At 37.0% G+C, this 17,387-nt stretch overlaps 1 protein-coding gene across 3 annotated transcripts in view; it reads right to left on the bottom strand.

The window, feature by feature from the left end:
* LOC125236675 (clavesin-1-like) overlaps positions 1-17,387 on the bottom strand; it is a 55,242-nt gene that overhangs the window by 16,222 nt on the left and 21,633 nt on the right. For 2 of the 3 annotated variants that reach the window (XM_048143577.1, XM_048143574.1), the window contains exon 2: positions 1,466-1,582. In XM_048143577.1, coding sequence (XP_047999534.1) covers positions 1,466-1,557 — 92 coding nt within the window. In that variant the 5' untranslated portion in view covers positions 1,558-1,582. The remainder of the gene's footprint in view (positions 1-1,465; positions 1,583-17,387) is intronic. The other variant, XM_048143576.1, reaches the window with a different exon arrangement.

The raw sequence follows: 17,387 nt of genomic DNA, 5'->3' as shown, positions 1-17,387 counted from the left end.
TGTTTGAAAGCCGAGTTGGTCGGGAGTGTTCTTAGCCATGTTTTATGAAAATCAATCCACTATGTCGGGGGTTTTTTCAAAATTTTAATTTTGTGGTTAGGTTATTACTTTGTTCGCTGTGCACAGTGTGCACCTTAAACATAATAATGCAAATACCTATTACACAAGGTGTAAATTAATATCTACTAAATGTCTGGTCAGTACATCTGTTTTGTTTTGAGTACCTATCAAATGGGATAGGATCCTAAATGATGCACGTGGTCACAGTCCAATATCAAATCGTCTTGTACCTATCCCTACAAGTATCATTATCAACGTGTTATTAGAAAGAGTAGAAACCGAACTTGACAGTTGAACGAAATAATCATTTTTTTGCGGGATTATATCCAAAGTCTCAATGGATCACACTTCGCAGCTTATCGTATCTATTTTTCTCGCTCCCTCATATCAATTGATGCGACAAAACCTATTGTATTTCGATTGCCACAGAGCGTTAATTAATGTACTAGCTAGTCACATTGCCGGCAGATACTATTGGAGGCAGATCATCTCGATACTGAGTATACTGACCACAATGTTTAGAAATCAAAGAGCAGTTCAAGCCTGAAAACTTCACTATTTCTTGCCATTTTCTACTGACAAAGGTCACTATGTCAGATAAAAGTGTAAGGCGTGAGTGCACGCTCATATTGGGCGTGTAGCGGGCGAGGCGTGCGGCGAGCATGGCAAACAATTGAAGCTCATACAAGTGTCTGCCTTACAGAAGACCGCAGCCAAATAGCACTAGACCCTACTCATAGTGTTGTGTTCCTGCCGGTGAGTAAGGCTACCAGAGCTCAACGAGGGTGCGGTGTGCTGATGACGGGAAGGACTTACGGAACTAACTTGTTCCGTCTATTGTCCGTCGTCCGTCGGCAACCCGAACCCTCCTTAGAACTTGTACACTCCTTTTTGCTGTGTACTTAACGCAGCAAAAGGGAATGTACAAGTTTCTAATGGGGTGGCAACGCGCATGTGACACTGTTTGAGTTGCATGCGTCCATAGGTTACGGTGACCGCTTTACATCAGGCGGGCCGTATGCTTGTTTACCACCGACGTAGTATATTAAAAAAAAGTGTCCCGAGTCGAAGCTGTATTTGTTGGACGCACGCTATTCTGCTGCACGCTCTGCCGAACGTTAGAGAGACTCAAACCTTACGCTAAAATATTAGGCTTAGTTTCCTACTAGTCAAATCAGCTTCTTTTTAGAACTGTCAAAACGATTTGCTAGTATGGAAATATTGAGTGACGTCACGGTCAATTCATTTACTTTATATCTTTCTCTTTGACTTATTAAATAGAAATTACGTTTAAATATAACTACTGTCCATATTTTCCTTCTAATTATGTGGTGCTTTATTTCGTGCACTGCATAAAATATTTTATTTTAAGTATAGGAAACTACCCTATTATAATTATACTCACCACTCTCTGATCTGCTGTATTTCCTCCTCATACTCGGTGGGTAGCGACTTTAGCCCCTGCATGAAGGGGTGCGAGTATTTGGTCGCCGCCATCTTGGTAGCACCCTCACGCCACCTTCTGGAACAAAAAGCAATTATTATTGCAAAATTATAAATAGTGAAAGATATTTATGTTGTCGTGGGTTGGTCTGGTCCAACCACCGACGTTTGTTAAGTTGGTAGCAATGTAATAATGTGTTATTAAAGTGGTATTAACACGCAGTGCGTTTAAAGGTGCCGCATAAATACTGCATGATGGATGCAAAAATACGTTTTCATGGAATAGACTATTATACTTAACTTTGTCTTGACATCTATTATAAGGTGTGTGTACGACCCTACATTATGAGTTGTGATCATTGTGATCATTATACAAAGAAAGGAATCCGCCCTGTAAATGACAAATAAGAGTAAAAAACTATAAACAATGCACAACTTCAAAATCCTTTTCCGCCTCTCCTTTATTTACAGTACCTACCTACCTCTATAAACATTATGTACTTAAGTATTATGGACAGATTTTCAAACTTTGCCTTTAACTGAAATAAAACTATAAAAACAAATTATCGTATAGTTAATTTATAATACATCCCGATGTTTCGAACTTTTTACATGGTTCCTTTATTATAAATTCATTACTTATACGCAATAAAGTCCGTTTTCATAGTTTGATTTCAGTAGTAACTATCGCGCTAACCGAAGACAATATTTTATCTTTAACTAGGTACGGTCAGCCAAGAAAGTGGTTTACCACTTTTCGACTCTATGTTAAACACACAATAAGGTCGAAAAGTGGTAAACCACTTTTTTAACTGACTGTAGGTACAGTAATGTAATGTAGCGAATTGCAACATAAAAATTAAAATTTGCAAACCGGGCAGATCATGACTTGCCTTGTTCGCGACGAAGCAAAAGACCATAAACAAAAGTAGGCCAGATTGAAGGATCATCACGTAACGTGCTCTCGCTGCTCGAGCAGGATGCATTATCAGAGAAAGGCAACGAGAAAGTATAAACAAAGCGGTTTCCTGCTCATAAATCCAGTACAGGGTACGTAGCTAAACTGCCAAATGCACAAACGCTCACGATAATATCTGTTTCGTAGCTATCTATCTCTGCTTGCTGCGTATTGGCGCGACAGAGCCAGACTGCAGAAATGCCGGCAGGTTGGGAAAGTATGCGAAATAGAATAAGTCCACACTCGTAATAATTGACTTTTGATCTTTGACAGAGGTATTAAATTAAATAATTGACTGTACCTCACAGCAAGTAGGTACCTACCTTATTTACCAGTATTTACATAAGTTTCAACATAGAAATTTGTCCACGACTCAGAACAATATGGTAAAGCAACATGCTTTTTGCACTTTTAACCCGAATATATTAATAGCTGACCATGACTGACACAACCTAGAATACCTACAAGCTACAATGTTAATGACTTGCTACTAATAGTTACGCATTATCATACAAAGTATGATAAGTATGATTACCACCAGTTTGACACTATTCGATAGAGTGAGATAAAAAACAAAGACATATGTAACTCCGTATAGACAGCTACAGTAAGAAAAAAACGTTCCTCAGAACCATATAGAAAAAGGTACGGTGGCCTAGATGGCGTTACACCTTTAGGTGACGCTCAGCAAGATGGCGCTACTATATATGTCGCAGTAAGATAGATAAAGCCGTTATATAGTTAGAACCCTAGGGATATAATTATATGTCGTAACATAGTTAAACGAAAGCGATTAATTGCTATCTTACTAGGAATATAACTATAATACGTGACTAGTTTAGTCATATAGTTATATGACTGGATTCAGTTTAGTGAAATGATTGTAGGCAGGAGTGCGGCGGTGCGGCGGAGGTATAGTTATAACCCTAGGGATATAATTCATTTAATATAAATTCGTTCATATAATTATATTCCTAGGGTTATAACTATATAACGGCTTTATCTATCTTACTGCGACATATACATATTTGACATTTTAACACACACAACAATAATATGGGCCAAATTGTCAAAACTGATGTTTAAAAGTTTTACGCTTGTGTCGAGAGATGGCAGGCTATGCACTGTGATCCTCTTTGATACAAAGTAAGTTAGGCACTTTACCTAGGTAGAGACTTTAGCATTAAAATGTGTGTTAGCATATTATGTCAGACTGACATTGTCAGTTTGTCACTTGGCATTGGTATTACTAAGGCAGTCGTACTAGAGGCTAAGTAAGTGGATCTGGATAACCAAAACTCACTAATTAGACTATGCTAACTGCTACCGTAAGTTCAGCGCCATATTAAACCATATAGTATTATCAAAACAACTTGAATTTTTGCTTTTTATAACTTGTTCATGCCCGTGTAGTGACGTGTGAAGAATTTCACCACCCCCTTTCTTCCCATGGGTGTCGCAAAAGTCGACTGTGGGATATTGGGCAAATTGTGGCGTAGGCGAGAGGCTGGCAACCTGTAACTGGAAAGTCACAATTTCGATTTCTTCATCCCCTTAATCGCCAAGAGTGGCACTGACGCCACCAAAATTGAGTAGTTTCATGTGTTCTGTTTACCCCTTTAATGTATACAGGCAGGCAAGCATGGTCGCACGTATTTGTAAGTGCGATAGGGATGGCCTGATGGTTTATCATTTATCGCGCGACTATGCATGCGTGCCAGGTGTGATTGTCACTATATGTGAGTGTGTTTAGTAAAACGTCCCACTTTGTCGGTTATCTTAAGGCGAGATTTACTTGTATCTTTATATGAATAAACTGACAAAGCGGCGCGGGAGACACCTCACCGTCTATCATCTTCCTGTATTATGCCATAATATTTTTTCGAAACTTTCGATGGAAAAACAAGTGCGTTCAAAGCACATATGTTCCGCATGATTGTACCTATTACGTGCGTCCTTAAACTAAATCTCATAAGAAATCGACTAGGCTTGTTCCTGAGCCCTTGGTTAGCGTCCTGTTCGTAAGGAAACGCACAATTTACACCGAATATTTTTCCCTTTACATAAATTAGAAGTAACGCAGAAACATCCGATCTTCCGGTTGTTCGACAGATAATATTGTTTGATTGACTAGTGGAAATTTGCTTTATTTTTTTACTGACAGAGTTATTACTTAATTGAGTTTAAAAAACCGGCCAAGTGAGAGTCGGACTCGCCCACCGAGGGTCCCGTACAAACTTTCTTTCAAACTAATCTCATATTTTCATATAACTCTAATGACTTGACTAGAAGACAAAAGTATAGGTACTAAATGAGCATTATTGTGTATGGCGCCATCTCTCGGTACTATACGGTCGACCTGTATACTATGTTGGTTTTTCAGGGATAATTATTTATAATGTTAGCCGATTTAAACAGTTTTTACTTTATTGGAAAGAAGACGGTTTACGTAACATCTCATATTAATTTGAAGTACGATATACATTCGCAAGGATGAGTAAATTGAAAGTAAAAATATGAAAAGTTTTTTGTGAATTTAAAAAAAAAATTCCAAGATATAAACACGATTATATTTTTCCTGTAATATTTAGCATAAAACCAATGTTTCCTAAAATTTTCATAATTTTTAGTTGGTAAACTTTGGATATAAGGGGGGGAACGGTATTTTTTTTTACATTTTCCTTCAAAATTCTTTTTTTTTTCCACAACAAAAAAATTATAAAAAATAGTTTATTTAAGTTCAATTTGCGCTCTTTCTAACGATACCCCACTTGATCTAGTAGCTTGAAATTTACAGTTTGCCCCCATTCATTTTGGCCATTTTCTACAATTAAAATTCATAAATTAAAATAAAATATACTTTCTATTTATAGAAGTTTACAATGTTCACAAATATTCCAAATTTCAAGTTGATATCATTAGTAGTTATCGAGATATTTAGGAATGTGACAGACGGACAGAGTCGCACCATAAGGGTTCCTGTTTGTACCTGTTTGGTACGGAACCCTAAAAAGGGGCATCCATAATTTCAACCTTGGTCAAGAACGCTTAGTTCTTAGTGAACTTTCTCCATCATTCCCGCTGATGCAACACAACCGCTAGGCATAGCCAAAATCGAATCTTAAGAAATGAACGGAAATAGTAAGGGACTAATCGTAGTAATCGTTATCACTTTGGTACATTTTTCATCCCGATTGTCATCATGCGCATAACAGCTTGAATAGCCTCGCAAATTGATTAAACCTTTTGAACGCCTTGCCTCTCGCGTCAAAATGTAGCCTACACGCCAATGCCCCTATTAGTAAAAAATAACGAATAGGGAACACCGCAGGACAGAGTCCGCTATAGCCCCTTTACCTTTAACGGTTATTGGCGTGGTGGTCACGACGGCACACGTCCATTTTAGTGGTTCTTCTTCAAAGGGTTAAAAACATTTTGTACCTACAAGCAAAATTTCCCTGACTTATAAGTCATCCTCCTTGCGTTATCCCGGCATTTGCCACGGCTCATGGGAGCCTGGGGTCCGCTTTGACAACTAATCCCAAGATTTGGCGTAAGCACTAGTTTTACGAAAGCGACTGCCATATCTGACCTTCCAACCCGAAGGTTTCCTCACGATGTTTTCCTTCACCGAAAAGCGACTGGCAAATATCAAATGACATTTCGCAAATAAGTTCCGAAAAACTCATTGGTACGAGCCGGGGTTCGAACCCGCGACCAATGAAAGTCGCACGCAGTTACCGCCAGGCTACCAGCGCTAGCTTACTTATAAGTATACAGTATTTTTTTTATAAATTTATAGCTACGTGCCAACGCGTATTCGGTGCCATAAGGTTAACGATTACAATAAAGAATGTCATGACTCGGCTGGCCTACGTTGCATTGTGCATAATTACCTACAACTCATAATTGCATATTGCAGGTTATTGTTACTTTGCAGTTTTTCATAGTCACTTAGTGTTAATAAGGAGGTGTTTGGTAGCAGGTAATAATTGATGAATGACTGTCTGTATATAAGTGATGGGATTTATCATTGTGACAAATGTAAAATAATATATTTTCCCCTCACTAGCTCGGAAACACGCGTTTTGTCCTTTAATACCAGCGGGTAAAAACGCATTTTATCCACTAGTGGGTAAAGTAATTTGACCTTGAATAAAGTCAAATTAACTGCTTTAAAATTGACAAAAGTAGGTGAATCTAGTAATGAAGATGATTTACTACCTGTGGAACTACTGGAAGCAGTGATAAACGCATTTTTTGCGTTGTAGTTTCCTCGCTAAAGTGAGGGGAAAAGTTTTGTGTTACACTCAGGTGCAAATGTATTTTACTTCTCGTGTGTTAAAAAACTCGCAAGTTCTGGATTCTATTCTCGAACTTCTCTTCAACTATAGAATCCTTTCACTTGCTCGTTTTTCAATTCCACACTCGGCGTTAAAATACAACTTTGCCCCCTTGTATAACAAATAACTATTATTCAGTAGATAAAAGGCGACTGTCAGAGACTAGGTACCTAGGCCAAAACGCTCAAGCCAAAAACGCGCACAGTAACAAAGCTCATGTCAAAAAAAACTTTTTTTTATATTTATCTAAGATAGAAGAAAAGTGAACTCAAATTCTTGAAGAAAAATTGACAACTTAACATATTATGGTAAACTATTTAAGTTAAGATTTTTTTTTTCAAAAAGATATATTTTTTCTGGGAAATTTATTTATTTCTACTCAAAATCCGATTCAGTGAACGCAGATTCAGCAAGAAAAATTACAAGTTTAGGTTAGGGGAAGGGATTATTATCATAAGAAAAATAGTTGTCTTTCTTATAGCATATTGCACCTTTACTCATCTTCTCTGAAGTTTTCCTAGTTCTAACAAGGCGGCTCACTCCGCGATTCTTTCGCTGAGCTACAAGTACAAGCCGGCGACCGTGCATTCGCGGCCCATTCAGTGGTGACGTGAGGACCTTCGCGCGGCGCAATAGAACGCGGGCAGCCGACATTGCTGCCCGCGTGCGATCCGTTTGTTATTGTAAGAAAGAATTATGAAAGGCGGCATTTTGCGCACATCAAAACAGTGATCCTTCTGTACTTGTACTATTATATATTCTGTGGTTCCAACAAAGGCAAATAAAAGCCGATAAATTTCCTTGTTGCGTACGCGCAATAACTGGTCGGGAGCCGTTTGCCGAATTCAGAGTGTTACTGCGGCGGCGGAGCGGAACGCATGCAGTGTAACTTCTTTCACGAATTAGGACAAGTACAGTCGACGACATTTACTTTGAAACGATAATCCGATAAATAATAGCATACACATTCCTATATCATTACAAAATCTACAAGTCGAAACGGCACTTCACAATAAACGTAAGTGATATGTATTATAATTAATAAATAAATAAAAAACCGGCCAAGTGCTAGTCGGACTCGCCCACCGAGGGTTCCGTACAAACTTTCAATACCTAGGTAGTTGAAATATAATTCTTCAGACTTAACTAAATCCCTCAAGACAAGACTCAATTTCCCATACAATTTTATTGTTTAGACAACGTCCAAAGAAAATCAAGACTGTTGAGGTTACATACAATTTTGCACAGCCATCAAATACCGCAATGTAATACTTGTAAAATTCGTATGCGAGTCCTTGTACCGTCTAAATGGGCCCTTGCCCAGATTAAAATACATATACCTTAAGTAGGGCTTGCATTCCGGAATTCCGGAATCTCGAAATTCCGGAATTTCGGACAATTTTTCTGATATTACAGTTCCGGAATTGAAACACATAATCTCGAAAATTCCGGAATTGAAAAAATATATATTTTTAGATGAAAACGTGTAATATCAGCCTGGTTAATTTACAAAACTACCACAGAATATATAAGAAATATGTAAATTCATAATTTAGACACTGCTCGGACTCAGGTAGTACCCTATTATAAAAATAAGCCATAAGGCCAAAGGGGCTAGTTAGAGCGAGATTTTAACCCGCTAATATTAACCATTATCACTTTCTGGTTTTGCGAACTTAAATTCAGATGCAAATCGTAGTATTTGGTATTACATTCATTCACAAGCATAACGTCGTAGTTACTTATACACTTTTCACAAAGACGTGTGCATATTTTACTAAACTGGTGGACTTTACTGCAATTTATGGAAAATGGTGGATATGAAAAGTATGCTTTATTTTTTACAAAAATTCAAGGTGTACATGTACAATTGTACATGTACCTATGTAGGTATAAATCAGGATATCTGACTTTTTGGGCCTCGAGTCTGATACAGGTAATTCAATATTTATTTTATTACATTTATGTGAATAAGACGTTGTGCCATTGTTGTAAATTATTACTTTTACATTATTTCGGTGGACAATCGATGCATATGCATTTAAAACCCTTGTTTTTATTAGATTAATTGATAAAACAATAATGTTGTCCTCGTCCATATTGCTGTAAATCCTCAAATATGAAATAAGTGCAGAAGGAAAACACTGTATTTGGGGTAGTTTTATTTAGTTTTTGTCTAAAATATGTAGTTTTTATTACTGAATGATGTGTCAAATACTATTAAATAATAATGCTAAATATATTTACTTTAATGTTAACTACTATCACAAAACTGGCACTAAAAACTCGTTTGTATCGTTTGCTGTTGTTCGAAATACTTCGCAAGACCGATTTTGACACAAAATGGACTCTCCTGTAAAATTACTAAAATGAAAATTGCAGTGTTATATGCCTTTCAGGTACGGAGTTATTGTCTTAAACGTCGATTAATAATAAATTTCAATTTAAAATTGTTTAGAAATCCACCACAAAACCAAACAAAAAAAAATTTTTCAATTCCGGAACTAGTTCCGGAATTCCGGAATTGAAGTCCAATCTCGAAAACCAGTTCCGGAATTGAAAATCGTCCGATATTGCAAGCCCTAACCTTAAGTGTTTAAAATATCACGAAGTCTACGGCTCACAAAGCCAGTAGACATATGATTAACGAATTATCCGCACTGTAAGTTGCGCAGACATCTTTTAGAAAAGTCTCTTAATCAAGCGTCGTAATAGTTATAGGGCAGGTATATAATATGTATATATGTATAGTATATGTAAGTATATTTATGTAAATTTTTAAGTAGGTATACTCGTATTATGTAGTTTTATTTTTATAAACGTTTGTATGATGTATAAACAATATGTACGTAACCATTTAGGTTTACTAAGTAGATATTCAATTTCTCGTCTTGTTATATTTCTTGCACCTTAATAGCTCTTATTGATCTCTGTTTGGCCCAAAGGTTAGCTGGTAGAGAATGCCTTTTGGTATTAAGTTCGCCTCTTGTACGTTTTTTTTTACTGTGCAATAAAGTTTAAATAAATAATATTGTACAATGAGATCGGCCTTTAACGGGTTTATTTGCGCCGCGTAATGTTCTGACATAACTCGCTTTCTACGAGAAAGCGCGTGCGCAGCGACAAGTGGTCAATCAAGTCTATAGTTAAACGTCTTTACGCATTCATGTGGGTCAAAGGCAAAGTCATCTGCGCTGCGACAGTACTTATACCTATATCTTTTCTATCAACTTGACGACCGATCTGGCTCAGTCGGTAGTGACCCTGCCTGCTGAGCCGCGGTCCTGGTTTCGAATACTTCGAATCCCGGTAAGGGTGTTTATTTGTGTGATGAGCACCGATATTTGTTCCTAAGTCATGGATGTTTTCTATTTATATAAGTATGTATTTATCTATTTAAGTATGTATATCGTCGCTTAGCACCCATAGTACAAGCTTTGGTTAGTTTGGGGCTAAGTTGATCTGTGTAAGGTGTCAAAAAAAAAACTTGTCTGACTTTGTCAGTAAATATTATGTGTAAGTCTTACAATATTTATTTATTTATTTATTGATTTGTCTTAGCTGCAGGGCTAGCATATGATAACCACGACATTATCTCGCCACGACATAAATTTGTAATCGTATTAATAGTAATTGTATGTTATTATGCTCGAAGATTGGTAATCTTACATCTATCTCTATCATAAAATCATATGGCATGCTCTAGTTTTATGCATATGTGGAGTGTTTCTGTTAAATATAGACAAACCTGCAAATAGTAAACAGTTAAGGCAAGTGATCTATTCTTCATTTGGCATACTTTCCAATATATTAACTAAGGTACAGCGGGGCAAATCTCGACTAGGGGGCAATTGTAACTGATCCATTTTTTCCAATTACACTATGATGTTGAGTTCTACATGTATCCACTGAACACACCTACCGTATAAAACCGGTGGACACTCTATTTTATAATGCAAACATTGTAAAACATGGAAAAATGGATCAGTTACATTTGCCCCCCAGTTGAGATTTGCCCCGCTGTACCTTACCTTGAGTTGCAATCAAATAGTTGTAAATTCTAGTTAACGGTCCCTTTGTATACAACTGCAAGGGCACTCATTTTAGTCAGTAATTTCGGTTGCTGCCATGGGCCCTATTATCATTTTGGTACAAGGGCATGTTGGACCTTCAATCTATGGCTTAATAATGCTTATGATGGATCTAGAAGGAAATTAAGCAATTGAGGTTGAATTAACCTGGTACAGGGATTTTCAATACAGCAATAGCTTATGTCGTATACAAATTATTATTAAATTTACCAAATATATAGTATGAATAAATCTTTTTACGAATGTTTGGTACAAATTTCCAAATTTATACGAAATTTACACGACATATTACTTAATCATTACCTACAATATTCACTTAACCAGAAGCGATTTTCTAGTAGTATTCCGAAAACCACAGCCCTTGTTAAAAGCACATCGGTAGTCAATTTTGTTCCAACCTTCCGTGTTGGTTGTCAAGCACTTTTAGGTCATTTTTAGGACACTCAGAATAAAGCAAAAAAAATTGTGCAAAACCACAACAGAAAATTTGGTCGTATAAACATAAATAGGTACCATGATCACGTCTCCAGACGCACGCCTAATCGGCCAAACACACAGTTTTAAAATTAAAGCTGCCAAAAACAATGCTATCGGCGCTATCGCAGTTTTGCTATAGGTAAATAAACAACAAATCATCTAAGACTTAATCGCGGTAAAACTTACGTTTATATTTAACCCGACGTTTCGGACATGACATTTCGTCCGTGGTCACGGGTAGACCACAGACGTAATGTCATGTCCGAAACGTCGGGTTAAATATAAACGTAAGTTTTACGCGATTAAGTCCCGTTTTAATTTAATAATATGAGTGAAGATCGTGTTAGTTTAAATCAATAAATCATCTAAGATCCAAACATATAGCGTGATCACAACCCGGTTTTTTGCGTCAGCAAGTCTCCCGAGTTACGCCTAATCGGCCGAACCCGTAATCGCCTGATGTCCAACCAACCGCACGGTTCTAAAACTGAAGCTGCGTGACTCGACTCACGCGCCGCGCCTACGTTACATCAGCTTACGCGATCGACAGTAATTATCATAATGACCACGATGAAGATGGTCACTTCTAACTGGATACTGACGTCACAGTATAATAAAGTAAGTGCTATCGTACAGTATGGCCACTCCCGCTCCCCGCTGAAAGTGCCACCCACCCGCTCTTGGATACCTCACAGTTACCTCCTGTCAAAACGCTACCAGTCGACCTGTCACATCTCATTCATACAAGCATGGTATGTGTTCACGCACCTGCACAAGCTTTAACTGTGTGCGTAGGAACGCGCCTTTTTCATATATTTGTATTTTATCGTGTCATCTAATATGAAGTGCAAATTTGACAAATCTAACCTTAATTAAGCATGCTTTCGACAATCGATATCAGCTGCTAAATTTCGTTTAGCTCAAATCGTATTAACATGCAAAGATGGACCGGTTTTCGGACAACGGTAGGCTTGTTTATCGGCAACTGCTTTATTTTTTATACGGACCGGTGATTGACCCCAGTGTCAACTTATGGAATGAGCAACATAATGGCATATGATGAAGCTCACTGGTAAATGATGTCTGGTAGGTATTTAAAATCAATTGTTAGTTAAAAAGGAGGAAAAGGTATTCAGAAGAGTCCGTATCCTTACAATACAATAAGGACCTTGGTATCAGAATTCTATTTGAATTTTTATATTTACACTTAAATCATAAGCTTTTTTAAAGCCCGAGAGGTCAATCTTTTACCGTTTTACACTTTTTAATCGTTTAACAAAAATACTACTTGAACCTCATTAAAAATGCCAGCAAATCACTCCAATCACTCCATCAATAACCCAATGAGATAGCAATAATTTATTGCGCCTCTTATTCGAAGCGAAAGCATTCTGATGAATGAGTGAGCCATCGATCTCTATAAATCTACCTCCAGTGGGTCACTGGGCGGACCTTATCATCGGCACAGATTCCGACCTGTGCGGTGTACCGACAACCTGACAGCCATTGATAGCGAGCGCGGACGACGTCATTTTTTCATATGGACCAGTGCAGTGTGACTTGTGAATGTGGGATCCTTAACAACATTTATCATCATTCATTTGTCTTATTCTATTCATTTAGCGTGTCTTTTGTGTTGCCATAGATTCCGACATTTCCGACCTGCCGGTGTACTCAATCTACTGACAGTTGTAGTTGATAGCGAGCGCGGGCGATGTAATTTTTTGGGATCGACCAGTGTATTGTGACGTGTGACCTTGGGATCCGTAGCATCATTCGCTTGCTTTTATTCGATTCATTGTCGGCGTATGTCGTTAATCTTGTACGTCTTTTGGTTTTGGGATCCGTAACAAATACCTAGAGTTTAGGTAAGACAACACCGTAACACTACCTAACGTATCAAAATCATCATTATGCTGAAAAATTACAAACAAGCATGTAAAAAAAATGTGAAATTTCGCGATATTTAAATGATATATGTTGAACATCCACAAAACTAATGTCACAGACACTGGTACTAATTTAGACGTGCTCGTGCTCGGTAACCGATTGGAACTGCACACCTGTACCGAGTTTGAACTGTTAGGATAACTACAACCGGTTCTACGTAGCGGACTTCTTGACACCCTTCTGCATAAAGCTGTGTAAAGCTTGTACTTGCCGAGTTATATATTTCAAACGAATTCGACACTTTATTTGGACCGATAAAAACGAATTCACCCTCTGGCTGAGCGCATACATGAGATGTTTTTACAAGCTTTTATTCAACTTGCCTTGTTAGCAAGTAATATGTTAGTTTGGGTCAAAACGTAGATGCCATAAATTTGACTCACTTCCCGGTTTTCGATTCAGCTGAAATTTTGCACACATAGGTAAACCACGTGACAATGCAATATTATGATATCATGGAGCTGTTCTGATGATGGAGCAGAACGGTGGTCAGAGGAACTCCGTTATGAAACGTCGTAGCCCCATCGAGTAAAGGTTTTTAGAAACGTCTTGGAAAACAGCTGATGACTGTTGAAAGAAAGGTACAGTTGGCGATACAAGTTTGTGCCAAAAATGAAATTTTTGCAAAAAAAATATTTTTAATAATGAATTAAGTAATTCCACGATTGTCGTGGGTGTTCTGCGCGCTAAATATAAAGCTACTCATAGAAATGATGACTTAAAGTGCGACATATTATAAAAAATAATTGCACTTTTATTGTTATGTAATCCTGATCCAATCAACTCAAATCAACTTTAGTCAAATTCTAACCGCAACCCAGGCTATATGGAAGAGGACCCTATAACTCTCCTGTATCCGCTATAGACAACACTGAGACAAAATTTATATCCCTATAAATCTATAAATATTGCCACGGTTTCCAGAAAAGTAAATATAAGATAACCTCATTTACAATAGTGTTTCCATCTTAACCGAAATGAAGCACAACATCGTTTAAAAATCGCTCTTTCGTTTTCCAAACTTGATCCTGACTTAGATTAGCGGACAGTCTGTTTGCTTGCACATGCAAATGACATTGTCCGGTGAGCAACTGGTAGTTTCGTGACAACTGATAGTATCGAGTAACTGCCCAAGTTTATGGGTACTCGAGTGTGTTTCGGGCCAATCCGGCCAATGTTTCCGGCTAGCTACCGATCCTTATACAAACTACGCGCGGATCTTTTAAAAACAAAATTGATGAATTGTATTTATTTGTTTTACAAGGGGGCAAAGTTGTTGTTTAAAGCACGTCCCAATATTGATACCCGAGCAAGCGAAAGATTCCAATATTGAACTACGAGCGTAGCAAGTGGTTCAAAAAGTGGAATCTTGAACATTACGAGGGTTTCAAGGCACGAAGATTAAACAAACTTTGCCACCGATTGAAACACAAAATTTTTCACCACACCAACATGAATAAAATACTGGTAGTTCCGTAAAGGTGGACGGAAAAGTACTACAGATTGAAAATGTAAGAGCGAGATGAACTGTGAGTCGTATCAAATCCTCATCATTACAAACAAAAAATCATTAACTTCGAATGGGCCTCTTGACGACAGACTGTTATTTACGAAACTAGGTTTAAAACAAACTTCAATACATATAATAGTATTTTATACAATCGTGATATAATACAAAGCTTTACAGTCGAGTACCATGTTTAGGCCACGAAGCTTGCTGAGTGGCCTAATAGTACGGTACGAGAGTGAAAAGCTTAATTATATCACTATTGTATACAATACTTTTTCTACGAGTCATCATCTTCATCATCAATGGACGGAAATATCATCATTCATGCAAGTTAAAATTAATGTTATTAGAGTCGTTCTCCGTTGTATCAACATCGAATTACCTAGCAACCAATTGTTTGTAATAACCGTCTCTGATTGGCCGATAACGCGACAGATAAAAAAATGGTTTTTCTACTTGTCGACTGTAATCTGTCAATTAGGGCACCACAGACTAAACTATAAGTGCTAACTTTTCAGTGTTGGATACTCTATGGCAGTTCCGACTCAATTATAATAAGCTCATTATAGTTGACTTTAGTTAACTGTAATAATTTCAAAAATAGAACTTCATACAATTTCTATACTAATTTGCGATACCTGGCAAATTTTCCTGCATCTGAAACACATTTTTACTACCGACTTACATTTTAAGTTATAATATTTATGATTTAGTAAAGAATAAGTGCAACTACTTAAGTTTAAAAAATATGATGCTCGTAATCGGATATCGTTTGACACCATTAATCTTATCATAATTTAAATAGCTTTGCTTCAGGAAACGCGGAAACGCACACAGTTTGGGTTGGGTATTATAAATATTTTTGGGATAGATTTCGTGGGCCGTTATATTTTAAATATCAATAAACGCATAACACTAACTAAAATTCATTTTCCTCTGAACATAACGTCGCGTTTCCTAAATATATCCAATTTATTATTTTAAACTATTATAACTATGTACCTATTCTATGTATGGCCAGTATTTTGCTCTTTGCTCAGCTGATCATTGCTATCCAGAGGGGCAATGATAAGTAATCTTCATCAAGGGTATTTTTTACTTGTAATTGTATTTTATAAAGTTTTCGTTCGCCTTTTCATTAAACGATAAAAATAACTTTATTATTTTAAATAAACATTACGTTTGGCTCATATTATCATCATCTGCCATTTAAAGAGTGTACGTACATTACTTAGTTTTAGGCAAGTCATCATAAATTGTTATTTTTGTAGGTGCATAATTGTGTACATGTTTTTGAACTGAGCCAATCTACGCTCGGCCGGGTCTATACTCTGTAGGCCACTGACCGGACGAAATGCATAGTTGTCGCTTTTTATTTTTCCCAGGGTTCGAATGGCACAAACGCTCACAAAACAAAACGCTCGTAGATAATATATCTACCTCTATCGCTCTTGCGTATTGGCGCGACAGAGCCAGGCTACCTTTCGCGGCGTTTCGTTTTCGTTTCGCGTCGCAGAAAAGCAGTCTGGCTCTGTCGCGCCAATACGCAAGAGCGATAGAGACAGATTGCATTTCAGACGCGTTTGGCATCGTAGCAGAAATGCCAATTGGCTACGGGGCCTGGGTACGTAGCCAAATGCACAAACGCTTAAGATAATATCGCTATCGAAGCTAGCTATCTCTATCGCTTTTCCGTATTGGCGCGCTCCAAAGCTGGACTGCGGTTTGAATGCATTAAATAAGTACGCTACGAAACACTTCAAATCCAAAGAATTCTAAAATTAATTTTCTAGATTTCATTATAAACAAAATACCTAGTGTAACATTCGTTGGCCATATTTATTACAACTTATGCTCTTAATTTTCATTCAGATTATGCATATTAATAATTAAATAAAAGCAGTTGTTATTATGTATTTGGTTTGACTATTTTATGTATGCAGTGCAGTTACATAATACCAACCTACATAGCAAGAGGTTTATTAAAATGATAATAAATAAACTCTGTCAACCAAGTCTGTCAGTAAATAAGAACAAAAAAAAAAACTATACGTATCCTTTTCTCTAGCACCCTAAAGAAAAGGATGCATATAGTTTTCTTTGTTCTTATTTACTGACAGACTTGTTTGACAGAGATTAGGTGACAGAGATTAAGACCTATTAAAATTATATTTTTAGTTTCATTCCACACGTAATAATTAATACACAAATAATTAACACGTAATATTTAATAAGATAACACGTATACGGGCAGATGATGTGATTGATGAGTCTAAAAACGTATACGTACTTATATTACGAAAGTCGCGTCATTCATTCAGTTTGCTTACTTTCTCACCATTAAGGTGTCACGCGAGGTAACTTTACTATGTACTACAGTCCATGTACTTTTGAGTGTTTCTTATCACACTTTGTATTCATTTCTTCACATATAATTAATTATCATTAAATACTTAAGTTTTTAAGATATGTAAAAAATAAGATGTATTACTGCAGCCTTTGCAGCTTTCATGTTTAAGCATAGAAGAAATAAATTGATCTACGGTATGTTGAAT

Source organism: Leguminivora glycinivorella, chromosome 19, assembly GCF_023078275.1.
Source record: "Leguminivora glycinivorella isolate SPB_JAAS2020 chromosome 19, LegGlyc_1.1, whole genome shotgun sequence".
Lineage (NCBI taxonomy): Eukaryota > Metazoa > Arthropoda > Insecta > Lepidoptera > Tortricidae > Leguminivora > Leguminivora glycinivorella.
Note: the sequence above shows the minus strand (reverse complement) of the source record. Positions and strands in the feature narration are given on the sequence as shown.